This window comes from Sus scrofa, chromosome 3 (assembly GCF_054392235.1).
Source record: "Sus scrofa isolate SSC_HxYL_T2T_F1_AM1 chromosome 3, Sscrofa_HxYL_maternal_Yorkshire_Landrace_v2.0, whole genome shotgun sequence".
NCBI classification, from domain to species: domain Eukaryota; kingdom Metazoa; phylum Chordata; class Mammalia; order Artiodactyla; family Suidae; genus Sus; species Sus scrofa.
Genome location: NC_139385.1, coordinates 22,665,423 through 22,680,530, shown reverse-complemented (window position 1 = coordinate 22,680,530; position 15,108 = coordinate 22,665,423). Strand labels below are relative to the sequence as shown.

The following is a 15,108-nucleotide window of genomic DNA, read 5'->3' as shown; positions in this document are numbered from 1 at the left end:
CCTGGGAAACTCCATGTGCAGCAGGTGCAGCCATTAAAAACCAAAACCAAAACCAAAACCAGAGAGAGAGAGGGAGACAGAGAGAGACAGAGAGAGACAGAGAGAGAGAGAGAGGATAAAAGAAAAATTGAGGAAATGAAGTTATGCTTTTATCTCAGATAAGACAAGGCACTTACTGTGCAGCCACTTGGAGCCTCTATTCCTCCTGCGGTGCTGGGCAGCCTTTCATGGGAGCCCGGGGTTTCTTCTAGGAGGACACAGATGGAAGGGTCATGATATTGGTGACGCTGCTCAGGAACTATTCAGGCAGCATTGTTGGGGAGTGGTGTGTGAACCCAGGGAGGGAGAGTAAGGATGAGGGTGATTTTGAAGCATGGGCACACATGCTGTTGGCTGACCACTCTGGTGGGATGAGGCTGGCCAAGGGGAGGTTCCTTGACATCATGAGAAGGGGAGCTTTAAGCTTCCTAGCCAAAGCCAACATACTCAATTCAATGTAGGCAATTTGAAAAGAGGTAAATTCCAAATTCATGTTCTGGGGAACCTCCCGCTGTGGCTCCGTGCGTTAAGGACCCGAAGCTGTCTCTGTGAGGAGGCAGGGTCGCTCCCTAGCTTCCCTCAGGGGCCTAAGGATCCAGGGTTGCTGCATGCTGCGGCGTAGTGTGCACATGTGGCCTGGATCCGGTGGTGCCATGGCTGGGGTACAGCTCTGGGTGAACCCCTCCCCTGGGAACTTCCATATGCCACAGGTGTGGCCACACACACATAACAAAACAAAAACAAGTCATGCCATGTTTCAAGGACAGAGTCCAATGACTCCTCCAGCCTATTTTAAATCCCGTGGCGACTCCCGCTACTTCTTGGAATGTTCCAAGACCATTTTTCATCTCCACACGGTCACATGCCCTGCTTCTGCTCAGCACAGTGTGATGGCACAGGTATAATATTTATCCTTTGCATAACTGTTAACTATACAGTTCCGTAGCCTTTCTGACTTCCACACGCTTTTCTACCCATCAACACTACCTACACCCACACCTTTGTCATCCTACCCGACATGACCCATCACAACTCACCTTCCCCTGGCCACCAGGCCTTGGTAATTCCTGCTTCTGCTATATGAACGTGCCTACACAAGTAGTATTACACGGTATCTGTCTTGCTGTGCACCTGCCTTATTTCACTCACCACAATAGCTTTTTGTAGTGTTCGGTCCACCCATACCCTAACGTATTTCGAGCTTTAACTCCACTCTGCGGCTAAAGAGTAGCTCACTCGGAGTTTCTTTGGCATTTCATTTTGCCAGTCCTCTCATTCATCACCACATTCATCAAGGCCTTTTGCATGATGCCCATCTTGGGACTCCTGGGAGAAACAGGCCAGGGAGCATTCGGGTACGGATTTCTCTGTGCTATAATGGTGAGAAATCACATTGCACATCTGTCAAAGGGCAGAGCTTATAAGAGCACCAAGTATGACTCCTAAGGCAAACTATTAGTGTTCTGCTAATTGGAATAAAGGTACCACCAGCATGTGATACACTGTCAATGGCTGGACCTGGAGTGGTGGGATTCGGGAACCGTCTGTGTCATCTGTTGGACTTCTTTGTCCACATAATCCAGGTCGAAACAATGTCTAATAATTTAAAGACACCTGGAAACACGGCTTCCCTGAGGGAGACACAGCAGCTAATGTCCAAAAGCCAGCCGTCATCGACACCCTGGCTAGAGATCATCTTCACCCTCCAACATCAACCGGCTGTTGAGATTTCAAAGTCGTTTTATTTCCACAGGTATATAAACACTACCACCTGACTAAGTATGTTTCAACTTGGACACACACGCACGCACGCACACACGCATGCACGCACAAAGGATACCACAAAATACTTCCGAGTTCATTCGTATACAGGGGACCCTAAAGAAAAATTATTCTTGCATGCACCGAAGGAGAAAATCTCCACGTACCTGTCCCCGACCCATTAGCGGGGTGCACTCGCTGGTGGCGCCAGGAGCATAACTTTCTGATGCAGCCAGAGGTGGATCTTTGTGACGTCTGTCGATTGTTCCTTTGGATCCGGAAGCAGCATCCTATGCAATCTATCACAACAGGGAGGACTGCTGACATCTTGCTGTCAGAAGACCGTAGGGAAATTTGTACTCATTTATTCCACTTAATCTTTTGGTCCCCTGGCTCACCAGCTGCCCGGGAGTGCTGCCTGGATCAAGGTCAGACTTAGAAGGATCATGCAGTTTAAAACAACCAACAGACAGGATTTTTGAACAACCACCTTTGTTTAACTGAGACCTTCTAGAAACACAGCAAAGGAAGAGTGATCGTGCCTGATGGTCTGGTTCAAACACATTCAGAAGAATCATGAACCTGGGGAAAGGGTTGTAGATCCCTAAGGGCCTCGATGCCCTGTTCTACGAGGTGGAAATGGTATTCTAGAAGGCTGACTTTTAGTATGATGTTATGAGGACGACTTCATGAAGTACGGGTAACATTTTAGAAAAAGGAAGGACGGGTGCCTCGTCAATGCTCCGTATGCGTTCAGCCTTGAGTGATGGCAAGAGTAAGCTAGACAGTCAGTGGTGGCTGAAAACCAAAGGGGGTAAATGGATGCCTCAAGTCGGGAAGGGTGGAAGCTTATTCCCCAGCATCTTCATGGGAACGATGCTTCGCAGCTCATGGACAGTACCTATTTTCATCTCCTCTGATACTCAGTCCTGTTGAAGGTGAGGAAGTGCAAACAGGACCCACATGAGGGGTAACCAAGTGACAGTCCAAGCGTCACAACAATGACGGGTGATGAATCTGAGGCAGGTGGACCAGACATATTAATTAAGACAACGAACCCGGAAGTTATACGCATAACTCTAGAGATAGCTCAGAGGGGTAGAAATGAGAAGAAAAACACAAGAAGGAAAAATGCAGGAGACAAAGTGAGCGAGCCCATCTGAAGGAACAGCCACTCGGGGGAGCAATGTAAACTTACCTTAGGAACAGTGATTGAGATTGCCCATTCCTAAAGCATGAGCCGTGAAGTGAGAGCGTCACACTGGCCACCACGTACAAACCTCTCAGGCCACAGAGCGACAGCCTGACCATGAGGCAAGAAGTGCACAAGCACATTACCGTGGTGACGTGTCATCGTACCACTTTCAGAGGGAAGTCAACCCCTGCACAGGATGGGTCCAACGGCTGCCGGCAGAGAGCGTGTTTCCATGGACAAGCTTGGCTTTTCAGAGGAGCCTTGTCATTTCCGAAACGGAATCTCAGGCTCCCACAGAACCCTCTGACTAAGAAAATAATTTCCTATGAGAGAGAACGACCTGTCCCCCAGGAGGAGTTGAGAGTGAACCTTGCAGGGTGAAGAGGCCAAAAAGCCAGCATGTGCAGAATTTAAGGAAGAACTACCCCTCCATTTCTACTCTTCCTGAGTCACTAGACATTTGCCAATCAAACCATTTCAAAACGTGAGATTTAAGGTTATTGTAACCAGGGTGAATGTTTTCATGTTTCATGACGACTGCTATTCTGCAGTGTCCTATTCAAGTTTGCTGCTCACAAAAATTACTATTTTTGATGCACATTGCAAGTAAGTCTCCAATTTGTCACATGCTTGTATCTTACTACAGTTACTCGTACATACAACCTGAGGAAAGTTTTCTTCTTTTGCCAAAAAGAAAAAAAAAAAAAAGGAAGAAAGAAAAAGAAAAAAAGAAAATCAGTAATTATTTCTGTAATTTCTGGCTTTGAGAAAGAAAAGGAGGAAGAATATTGTGACCATTATTCACACCAAGGATTAACGGCGCCCTTAAGAAAAGTTCCTCCTACTTAGGAACGTGAGCACAGGGGTTTCAAGACAAATTTTTCTATTAAACCATTGTGACTATTTCTAGACATGCATGTCAAAGGGGGCAATCGGTTTTTCAGGAGGAGGATACAACTTTTCCCCTAGAAGTTACGTACGGCCAGAAGTGTCCCAGTCCAGTCATAAAAGGAGCAGAATGTTTTGTAAAGCACACATGGTAATTTATGTCTCAAGTAAAAATCTCAGAACATTTTGGATGGGATAGTGATGGTGCACCAACGATTCATCCATTTAAACAGATTAGACTTACGACGTGCCTATTTATCCAAGAAGGAACTGGTAGGTGTTTGCTGGCAAAGAGGGGCACATTCAATTTGCAACTAAAAGAAACTTGTCAATGTCCAATTATTGATTTCAGTAGTGGAGAATTAACTGAGTTCGGATGTAGATTCAACTTGCCATGTAGATTAGGCATTCCTTTGGCCAAGCCCTATGGTGGATTTGTTTTGTTTGGGGGTGGGGTGGGGGGGCGATCTTCCTCTAGTCAGATACTACAAATGTTTTGAAAAGCTGGTGACTATCGATACTAATGCATCAAGATAAATGATGTAAAAATGATGGGACAGGGCCAACTTGGAGAATATCACCGCTACATGCATTGTATCATGAACAGCCTAGCCAAATCCTGCTGCCTATAAAGAGCATTAGCCACCATGCTTATGGAGTGCACCTCTGTGTTCCCTCCTAATTGCATCCTATGTTGGAACCCCAACTTCCAGTGGGATGGTACCGGGAGGTGGGGCCTTTGGGAGGCAATTGGTTTATGAGTGTGGAGTCCCTCTAGGTGGACTAGAGCTCTCCCCTTTTCCTCTTTGTTCTTTTTTATTTTTTGTCAGGTGAGGAGGATGCATGAGAAAAATGACCCTGTGTAAACGCGAAAGAAGGAAGACAAAACAAGGAGAGGCGGTAGACAAGGGGATGGGCAAAGGCCCTGGAGTGCACACGGGTAGCTGCAGAGGGCCAAGGAACAGGAGGAAGGCTGCTCTCCCCAGGCTTGCAAGGAGACACCTCCCCCAGTGTTCACTCCAGGGGAGGGGATGGCCTTCCTCTTAGCCACTCAAGCAGGGGTCCAAGGAAGAACCCAAAGCATTAAACATCTGGGGACCAACCTGAGCCAGGAGCTGCAAGACCTCTGCGCCGAGAGCAATAAAACATGACTCAAGGAAATTAAGGAGGAGTCAAAGAAGCCACGCTCCTGGCTTGGAAAAAATGAATATCCTAAAAATGGCCGTTCTACGCAAAGCAATCTACAGATGCAATGGCATCCCTATCCGTGATCGTTTTCGCAGAACTAGAACAAAACCGTCCAAACATTTACACGGAACCTAAACAGGCCCGGAATGGCCAAGGCAATCCTGAGGAGCAAAAACCAAGCAGGAGGCACACCTCTCCCAGACTTCGGTCAATATTACAAAGCTACGGTAAGCAAGACAGTGTGGCAAAGGTACCAAAACCGACACACAGACCACTGGAACAGAAGACAGAACCCAGAAATAAACCCCAAACCGACGGTCAATTATTCTTCAACAAAGGGGGCAAGAATGTCAAGGGGGGAAAAGACAGTCTGTTCAGCGCGTGGTGCTGGGAAGCTGGACAGCCACATGAAAATCCAGGAAACTGGAAAACAACACCCTCAAACCGTGCACAAAAAGAAACTCAAAACGGCTTAAAGACTTAAACCTAAGACAAGACACCATCAACAGCAAACACAAACAACGACCCACTTGAAAAATGGGCAAGAGAACTGAATAGACAGTCACCCAAGGAAGATAGACAGATGGCCAACAGGCACACGAAAACATGCTCAACACCATGAATGATTAGAACAAGGCAAATCCAAGCTGCTAAGAAGTACCACCTCGCACCTGTCAGAAGGGCCATCATTAGTAAGGCTAGAAATTACAAATGCTGGAGAGGGTGTGCAGAAGAGGGTACCCTCCCACCCTGTTGGTAGGAATGTAACTTGGCACAGCCGCTATGGAAAGCACCATGCAGGGACCTCGGAAAACTAAATATAGAACTAGCATGTGGCCCAGAAATCCCACTCTTGGGCGTATGTGGGGACAAGACTTGCCTTGAACAAGATACAGGCACCCATGGACGTTGACGACAGCGCCGAGTGTCCAGTGCGGCACTCCTCACGCTAGCCAAGACGTGGAAACCACCTAAACGTCCACCGACAGATGAATGGGTTAACAAGAGGTGGGATATATACACAATGCGGTACTCCTCAGCCGTGAAAGGAAGGAATTAGTGCCATTTGCAGCAGAGTGGATGGAACTAGAGGCGCTCATCCTAAGCAAAGTCCCTCAGAAAGAGAAACACCAACCCCACATGATGTCACTTATATCTGGACTCTAAAACACAGCACAAATGATCCTTTCCACGGAACAGAAACTCAAGGACTTGCAGAAGAGACTTGTGCTTGCCAGTGGGGTCAGGGAGGAAGTGGGATGCACTGGGACTCTGGGCTTTAGGGATGCAAACAATTGCATCTGGACTGGCTATGCGATGAGAGCCCACTGGATCGCACAGGGATACAATATCCAGCCACTCACGAAGGAACGTGATAGAGGATAGTGGGAGAAAATGTAAGCATGTATATGGGTGTGTCTGTGTGCGTGTGTGCACGCGTGTGCGACAGGATCACTTTCCTGCACAGCAGAAATTAACAGAAAAATTTAAACCGAGTGTAAAGGAAAAAATTAAAATCATTTAAGAAAACTTAGAACTTTCCTGGAGGGGTAATTCTAGGAAAAGTATGCTAATGAAGGGATCTTAAACCCAAAACGTTGATCTTAAAAACCAAAAATAGAACACATGACAATACTGAAATCCAACCACTATCCATCACATGACAGTTTTTCTGCAGGCTTCATTTGGTGCATGGGCCTTGAGCAAAAAGGATGTCTGCCCTCCCAAGAGCCTTACAACAAGAGGGACTTACTTCATGGAGAGAAACACAGAGGGAGCACGGAGTCCTTCTCACCCAGATGGGCAGCGAGTTTGTACAATGGTGCCGCACACCAGGCTAAGGATGAGGGTGAACTGTGAGCTCTTACTTGCAAGGTCGCCTGGGTGTGTGCTACCTAGGGTGGTCAAGTGTGAGAATGACAGTGACACTGTCCAATACAAGCATACGCCTCGCCGATTCCCATCTGCTTTGGCCATGTTGAAGCAATGACCGCAGCACTGACAGGGACCTTTTAAAATGCACAGCATCGACAGGCCCTCTGGAGACCCTGGAATTCCCGGGCATAGACACGGAGCAGGGACCCTCCCCGCTCCGTGCTCCCCACGAACGACCAAGTCCTGGCTGAGGGAGAGGTGCAGGTCAGGGGTCCAGAGCGTCCCCATAGGGAACCCAGCCTGGGTCCCACTTTGGCTTTCCCATGTAGGAGGTCAAGAGCTTGGGCCAACTCTCTCTGCACCATCTCCACCTGAGCAACGGGAAAATTAAGCCAACGTGGGGACAGCAGTGGTGAGGGGCGAATGCATGCCTATAGGGGTGGTACGCAGAGGTGATGGGATGTTTCTTAAGGAACGTTGAGCGGTGTATTTTCTGTATAAATAGGAGAGAGCTCATGAGGAAACAGATACTTACACCACATGTGCTCACACATGGACCTCACTCCCTGTCCCTCGGAATGTGTCACAACCCAAGGAATCAACACAAGAGACTTGTGTCCAGGGCAGGTGCCACCAGGGCATCACTATGACTGGGAAAGAGCTGCCTGCTCCACATCCCAGACTACCCCCTTTCCAAAAGGAACCCAGGATCTGGCTGCTCTCCAACCAATGCCCGCAAGGAAGACCCACCTTCTTCTTCTTCACCCCGATTGTTTGTCACTGGAGTGGGGCGCTCCAAAGCCATGCCATTATTATTAGTTGCGTCATCGGCCGGCATCTAGTGCAAGAAAACAGTGTGAGAATCTAAGCTTCCTGGTCTCTATGGACATGAGAATTTTCATGGTCTTTCTGCCCAGCAAAACCCAAAAGGGAAACACTCCTCGAGTCCACGGTCCCAAAGAAAACACAGAGGTCATCCTGGACAAAGGCTTCAAATCTTCCTGTAGGAATTCTTATGTGTACTTTGACCCAAACCCACCAAATTCTCTTGCAAGGAGGGCAATTCTCTGCTGGTAACATTGCTCTCAGCCGCACTTCCAGTTTCTAGAGGCTGCTGTCAATTTTTCAATCAGTCATGCATTGGGAGAGACATTCCGTCAACACTCGTCCAACCCAGGAAAAATGTAGGTCTCCACTGATTTGAACAGTGTAGACTTGCATAGTTGAAACTGACAGACAAAAGGAGGAAATTGGAGCTCCCGTTGTGGCACGGCGGAACCAAAACTGACTAGAAAGCATGAGGCTGCAGGTTTGATCCCTGGACTCGCTCAGTGGGTTAAGGATCTGGTGTTGCCATGCGCTGTGCTGTAGGTCACCGACTCGGCTCACATCGTGACTTGCTGTGGCTGTGGTATATGCCGGCAGCTGTAGTTCTGATTAGACCCCTAGCCTGGGAAACTCCATGTGCAGCAGGTGCAGCCATTAAAAACCAAAACCAAAACCAAAACCAGAGAGAGAGAGGGAGACAGAGAGAGACAGAGAGAGACAGAGAGAGAGAGAGAGGATAAAAGAAAAATTGAGGAAATGAAGTTATGCTTTTATCTCAGATAAGACAAGGCACTTACTGTGCAGCCACTTGGAGCCTCTATTCCTCCTGCGGTGCTGGGCAGCCTTTCATGGGAGCCCGGGGTTTCTTCTAGGAGGACACAGATGGAAGGGTCATGATATTGGTGACGCTGCTCAGGAACTATTCAGGCAGCATTGTTGGGGAGTGGTGTGTGAACCCAGGGAGGGAGAGTAAGGATGAGGGTGATTTTGAAGCATGGGCACACATGCTGTTGGCTGACCACTCTGGTGGGATGAGGCTGGCCAAGGGGAGGTTCCTTGACATCATGAGAAGGGGAGCTTTAAGCTTCCTAGCCAAAGCCAACATACTCAATTCAATGTAGGCAATTTGAAAAGAGGTAAATTCCAAATTCATGTTCTGGGGAACCTCCCGCTGTGGCTCCGTGCGTTAAGGACCCGAAGCTGTCTCTGTGAGGAGGCAGGGTCGCTCCCTAGCTTCCCTCAGGGGCCTAAGGATCCAGGGTTGCTGCATGCTGCGGCGTAGTGTGCACATGTGGCCTGGATCCGGTGGTGCCATGGCTGGGGTACAGCTCTGGGTGAACCCCTCCCCTGGGAACTTCCATATGCCACAGGTGTGGCCACACACACATAACAAAACAAAAACAAGTCATGCCATGTTTCAAGGACAGAGTCCAATGACTCCTCCAGCCTATTTTAAATCCCGTGGCGACTCCCGCTACTTCTTGGAATGTTCCAAGACCATTTTTCATCTCCACACGGTCACATGCCCTGCTTCTGCTCAGCACAGTGTGATGGCACAGGTATAATATTTATCCTTTGCATAACTGTTAACTATACAGTTCCGTAGCCTTTCTGACTTCCACACGCTTTTCTACCCATCAACACTACCTACACCCACACCTTTGTCATCCTACCCGACATGACCCATCACAACTCACCTTCCCCTGGCCACCAGGCCTTGGTAATTCCTGCTTCTGCTATATGAACGTGCCTACACAAGTAGTATTACACGGTATCTGTCTTGCTGTGCACCTGCCTTATTTCACTCACCACAATAGCTTTTTGTAGTGTTCGGTCCACCCATACCCTAACGTATTTCGAGCTTTAACTCCACTCTGCGGCTAAAGAGTAGCTCACTCGGAGTTTCTTTGGCATTTCATTTTGCCAGTCCTCTCATTCATCACCACATTCATCAAGGCCTTTTGCATAATGCCCATCTTGGGACTCCTGGGAGAAACAGGCCAGGGAGCATTCGGGTACGGATTTCTCTGTGCTATAATGGTGAGAAATCACATTGCACATCTGTCAAAGGGCAGAGCTTATAAGAGCACCAAGTATGACTCCTAAGGCAAACTATTAGTGTTCTGCTAATTGGAATAAAGGTACCACCAGCATGTGATACACTGTCAATGGCTGGACCTGGAGCGCGGTGGGATTCGGGAACCGTCTGTGTCATCTGTTGGACTTCTTTGTCCACATAATCCAGGTCGAAACAATGTCTAATAATTTAAAGACACCTGGAAACACGGCTTCCCTGAGGGAGACACAGCAGCTAATGTCCAAAAGCCAGCCGTCATCGACACCCTGGCTAGAGATCATCTTCACCCTCCAACATCAACCGGCTGTTGAGATTTCAAAGTCGTTTTATTTCCACAGGTATATAAACACTACCACCTGACTAAGTATGTTTCAACTTGGACACGCACGCACGCACGCACGCACGCACAAAGGATACCACAAAATACTTCCGAGTTCATTCGTATACAGGGGACCCTAAAGAAAAATTATTCTTGCATGCACCGAAGGAGAAAATCTCCATGTACCTGTCCCCGACCCATTAGCGGGGTGCACTCGCTGGTGGCGCCAGGAGCATAACTTTCTGATGCAGCCAGAGGTGGATCTTTGTGACGTCTGTCGATTGTTCCTTTGGATCCGGAAGCAGCATCCTATGCAATCTATCACAACAGGGAGGACTGCTGACATCTTGCTGTCAGAAGACCGTAGGGAAATTTGTACTCATTTATTCCACTTAATCTTTTGGTCCCCTGGCTCACCAGCTGCCCGGGAGTGCTGCCTGGATCAAGGTCAGACTTAGAAGGATCATGCAGTTTAAAACAACCAACAGACAGGATTTTTGAACAACCACCTTTGTTTAACTGAGACCTTCTAGAAACACAGCAAAGGAAGAGTGATCGTGCCTGATGGTCTGGTTCAAACACATTCAGAAGAATCATGAACCTGGGGAAAGGGTTGTAGATCCCTAAGGGCCTCGATGCCCTGTTCTACGAGGTGGAAATGGTATTCTAGAAGGCTGACTTTTAGTATGATGTTATGAGGACGACTTCATGAAGTACGGGTAACATTTTAGAAAAAGGAAGGACGGGTGCCTCGTCAATGCTCCGTATGCGTTCAGCCTTGAGTGATGGCAAGAGTAAGCTAGACAGTCAGTGGTGGCTGAAAACCAAAGGGGGTAAATGGATGCCTCAAGTCGGGAAGGGTGGAAGCTTATTCCCCAGCATCTTCATGGGAACGATGCTTCGCAGCTCATGGACAGTACCTATTTTCATCTCCTCTGATACTCAGTCCTGTTGAAGGTGAGGAAGTGCAAACAGGACCCACATGAGGGGTAACCAAGTGACAGTCCAAGCGTCACAACAATGACGGGTGATGAATCTGAGGCAGGTGGACCAGACATATTAATTAAGACAACGAACCCGGAAGTTATACGCATAACTCTAGAGATAGCTCAGAGGGGTAGAAATGAGAAGAAAAACACAAGAAGGAAAAATGCAGGAGACAAAGTGAGCGAGCCCATCTGAAGGAACAGCCACTCGGGGGAGCAATGTAAACTTACCTTAGGAACAGTGATTGAGATTGCCCATTCCTAAAGCATGAGCCGTGAAGTGAGAGCGTCACACTGGCCACCACGTACAAACCTCTCAGGCCACAGAGCGACAGCCTGACCATGAGGCAAGAAGTGCACAAGCACATTACCGTGGTGACGTGTCATCGTACCACTTTCAGAGGGAAGTCAACCCCTGCACAGGATGGGTCCAACGGCTGCCGGCAGAGAGCGTGTTTCCATGGACAAGCTTGGCTTTTCAGAGGAGCCTTGTCATTTCCGAAACGGAATCTCAGGCTCCCACAGAACCCTCTGACTAAGAAAATAATTTTCTATGAGAGAGAACGACCTGTCCCCCAGGAGGAGTTGAGAGTGAACCTTGCAGGGTGAAGAGGCCAAAAAGCCAGCATGTGCAGAATTTAAGGAAGAACTACCCCTCCATTTCTACTCTTCCTGAGTCACTAGACATTTGCCAATCAAACCATTTCAAAACGTGAGATTTAAGGTTATTGTAACCAGGGTGAATGTTTTCATGTTTCATGACGACTGCTATTCTGCAGTGTCCTATTCAAGTTTGCTGCTCACAAAAATTACTATTTTTGATGCACATTGCAAGTAAGTCTCCAATTTGTCACATGCTTGTATCTTACTACAGTTACTCGTACATACAACCTGAGGAAAGTTTTCTTCTTTTGCCAAAAAGAAAAAAAAAAAAAAGGAAGAAAGAAAAAGAAAAAAAGAAAATCAGTAATTATTTCTGTAATTTCTGGCTTTGAGAAAGAAAAGGAGGAAGAATATTGTGACCATTATTCACACCAAGGATTAACGGCGCCCTTAAGAAAAGTTCCTCCTACTTAGGAACGTGAGCACAGGGGTTTCAAGACAAATTTTTCTATTAAACCATTGTGACTATTTCTAGACATGCATGTCAAAGGGGGCAATCGGTTTTTCAGGAGGAGGATACAACTTTTCCCCTAGAAGTTACGTACGGCCAGAAGTGTCCCAGTCCAGTCATAAAAGGAGCAGAATGTTTTGTAAAGCACACATGGTAATTTATGTCTCAAGTAAAAATCTCAGAACATTTTGGATGGGATAGTGATGGTGCACCAACGATTCATCCATTTAAACAGATTAGACTTACGACGTGCCTATTTATCCAAGAAGGAACTGGTAGGTGTTTGCTGGCAAAGAGGGGCACATTCAATTTGCAACTAAAAGAAACTTGTCAATGTCCAATTATTGATTTCAGTAGTGGAGAATTAACTGAGTTCGGATGTAGATTCAACTTGCCATGTAGATTAGGCATTCCTTTGGCCAAGCCCTATGGTGGATTTGTTTTGTTTGGGGGTGGGGTGGGGGGGCGATCTTCCTCTAGTCAGATACTACAAATGTTTTGAAAAGCTGGTGACTATCGATACTAATGCATCAAGATAAATGATGTAAAAATGATGGGACAGGGCCAACTTGGAGAATATCACCGCTACATGCATTGTATCATGAACAGCCTAGCCAAATCCTGCTGCCTATAAAGAGCATTAGCCACCATGCTTATGGAGTGCACCTCTGTGTTCCCTCCTAATTGCATCCTATGTTGGAACCCCAACTTCCAGTGGGATGGTACCGGGAGGTGGGGCCTTTGGGAGGCAATTGGTTTATGAGTGTGGAGTCCCTCTAGGTGGACTAGAGCTCTCCCCTTTTCCTCTTTGTTCTTTTTTATTTTTTGTCAGGTGAGGAGGATGCATGAGAAAAATGACCCTGTGTAAACGCGAAAGAAGGAAGACAAAACAAGGAGAGGCGGTAGACAAGGGGATGGGCAAAGGCCCTGGAGTGCACACGGGTAGCTGCAGAGGGCCAAGGAACAGGAGGAAGGCTGCTCTCCCCAGGCTTGCAAGGAGACACCTCCCCCAGTGTTCACTCCAGGGGAGGGGATGGCCTTCCTCTTAGCCACTCAAGCAGGGGTCCAAGGAAGAACCCAAAGCATTAAACATCTGGGGACCAACCTGAGCCAGGAGCTGCAAGACCTCTGCGCCGAGAGCAATAAAACATGACTCAAGGAAATTAAGGAGGAGTCAAAGAAGGGCAGACATAGGCCACGCTCCTGGCTTGGAAAAAATGAATATCCTAAAAATGGCCGTTCTACGCAAAGCAATCTACAGATGCAATGCCATCCCTATCCGTGATCGTTTTCGCAGAACTAGAACAAAACCGTCCAAACATTTACACGGAACCTAAACAGGCCCGGAATGGCCAAGGCAATCCTGAGGAGCAAAAACCAAGCAGGAGGCACACCTCTCCCAGACTTCGGTCAATATTACAAAGCTACGGTAAGCAAGACAGTGTGGCAAAGGTACCAAAACCGACACACAGACCACTGGAACAGAAGACAGAACCCAGAAATAAACCCCAAACCGACGGTCAATTATTCTTCAACAAAGGGGGCAAGAATGTCAAGGGGGGAAAAGACAGTCTGTTCAGCGCGTGGTGCTGGGAAGCTGGACAGCCACATGAAAATCCAGGAAACTGGAAAACAACACCCTCAAACCGTGCACAAAAAGAAACTCAAAACGGCTTAAAGACTTAAACCTAAGACAAGACACCATCAACAGCAAACACAAACAACGACCCACTTGAAAAATGGGCAAGAGAACTGAATAGACAGTCACCCAAGGAAGATAGACAGATGGCCAACAGGCACACGAAAACATGCTCAACACCATGAATGATTAGAACAAGGCAAATCCAAGCTGCTAAGAAGTACCACCTCGCACCTGTCAGAAGGGCCATCATTAGTAAGGCTAGAAATTACAAATGCTGGAGAGGGTGTGCAGAAGAGGGTACCCTCCCACCCTGTTGGTAGGAATGTAACTTGGCACAGCCGCTATGGAAAGCACCATGCAGGGACCTCGGAAAACTAAATATAGAACTAGCATGTGGCCCAGAAATCCCACTCTTGGGCGTATGTGGGGACAAGACTTGCCTTGAACAAGATACAGGCACCCATGGACGTTGACGACAGCGCCGAGTGTCCAGTGCGGCACTCCTCACGCTAGCCAAGACGTGGAAACCACCTAAACGTCCACCGACAGATGAATGGGTTAACAAGAGGTGGGATATATACACAATGCGGTACTCCTCAGCCGTGAAAGGAAGGAATTAGTGCCATTTGCAGCAGAGTGGATGGAACTAGAGGCGCTCATCCTAAGCAAAGTCCCTCAGAAAGAGAAACACCAACCCCACATGATGTCACTTATATCTGGACTCTAAAACACAGCACAAATGATCCTTTCCACGGAACAGAAACTCAAGGACTTGCAGAAGAGACTTGTGCTTGCCAGTGGGGTCAGGGAGGAAGTGGGATGCACTGGGACTCTGGGCTTTAGGGATGCAAACAATTGCATCTGGACTGGCTATGCGATGAGAGCCCACTGGATCGCACAGGGATACAATATCCAGCCACTCACGAAGGAACGTGATAGAGGATAGTGGGAGAAAATGTAAGCATGTATATGGGTGTGTCTGTGTGCGTGTGTGCACGCGTGTGCGACAGGATCACTTTCCTGCACAGCAGAAATTAACAGAAAAATTTAAACCGAGTGTAAAGGAAAAAATTAAAATCATTTAAGAAAACTTAGAACTTTCCTGGAGGGGTAATTCTAGGAAAAGTATGCTAATGAAGGGATCTTAAACCCAAAACGTTGATCTTAAAAACCAAAAATAGAACACATGACAATAC

The 15,108-nt window shown here is 47.5% G+C and overlaps 1 protein-coding gene across 31 annotated transcripts in view; it reads right to left on the bottom strand.

Moving 5' to 3' along the window:
* The window catches only part of LOC100519166 (uncharacterized), a 191,758-nt gene that overhangs the window by 14,885 nt on the left and 161,765 nt on the right, over positions 1–15,108 (bottom strand). For 25 of the 31 annotated variants that reach the window (XR_014840445.1, XR_014840442.1, XR_014840440.1 and 22 more), the window contains 5 exons: positions 10,357–10,488; positions 8,572–8,642; positions 7,697–7,784; positions 1,968–2,099; positions 177–247 (listed from right to left, as the gene is read on the bottom strand). Coding sequence is in view for 24 of the 31 variants with exons in the window: in XM_085017174.1 (XP_084873300.1) it covers positions 177–247; positions 1,968–2,099; positions 7,697–7,784; positions 8,572–8,642; positions 10,357–10,488 (494 nt within the window). In the remaining 7 variants the exon portion in view is untranslated. Of the gene's footprint in view, positions 1–176; positions 248–1,967; positions 3,676–7,696; positions 7,785–8,571; positions 8,643–10,356; positions 12,065–15,108 lie in introns of those variants that run through there. The other 6 variants (XR_014840441.1, XM_085017197.1, XM_085017190.1 and 3 more) reach the window with 3 other exon arrangements.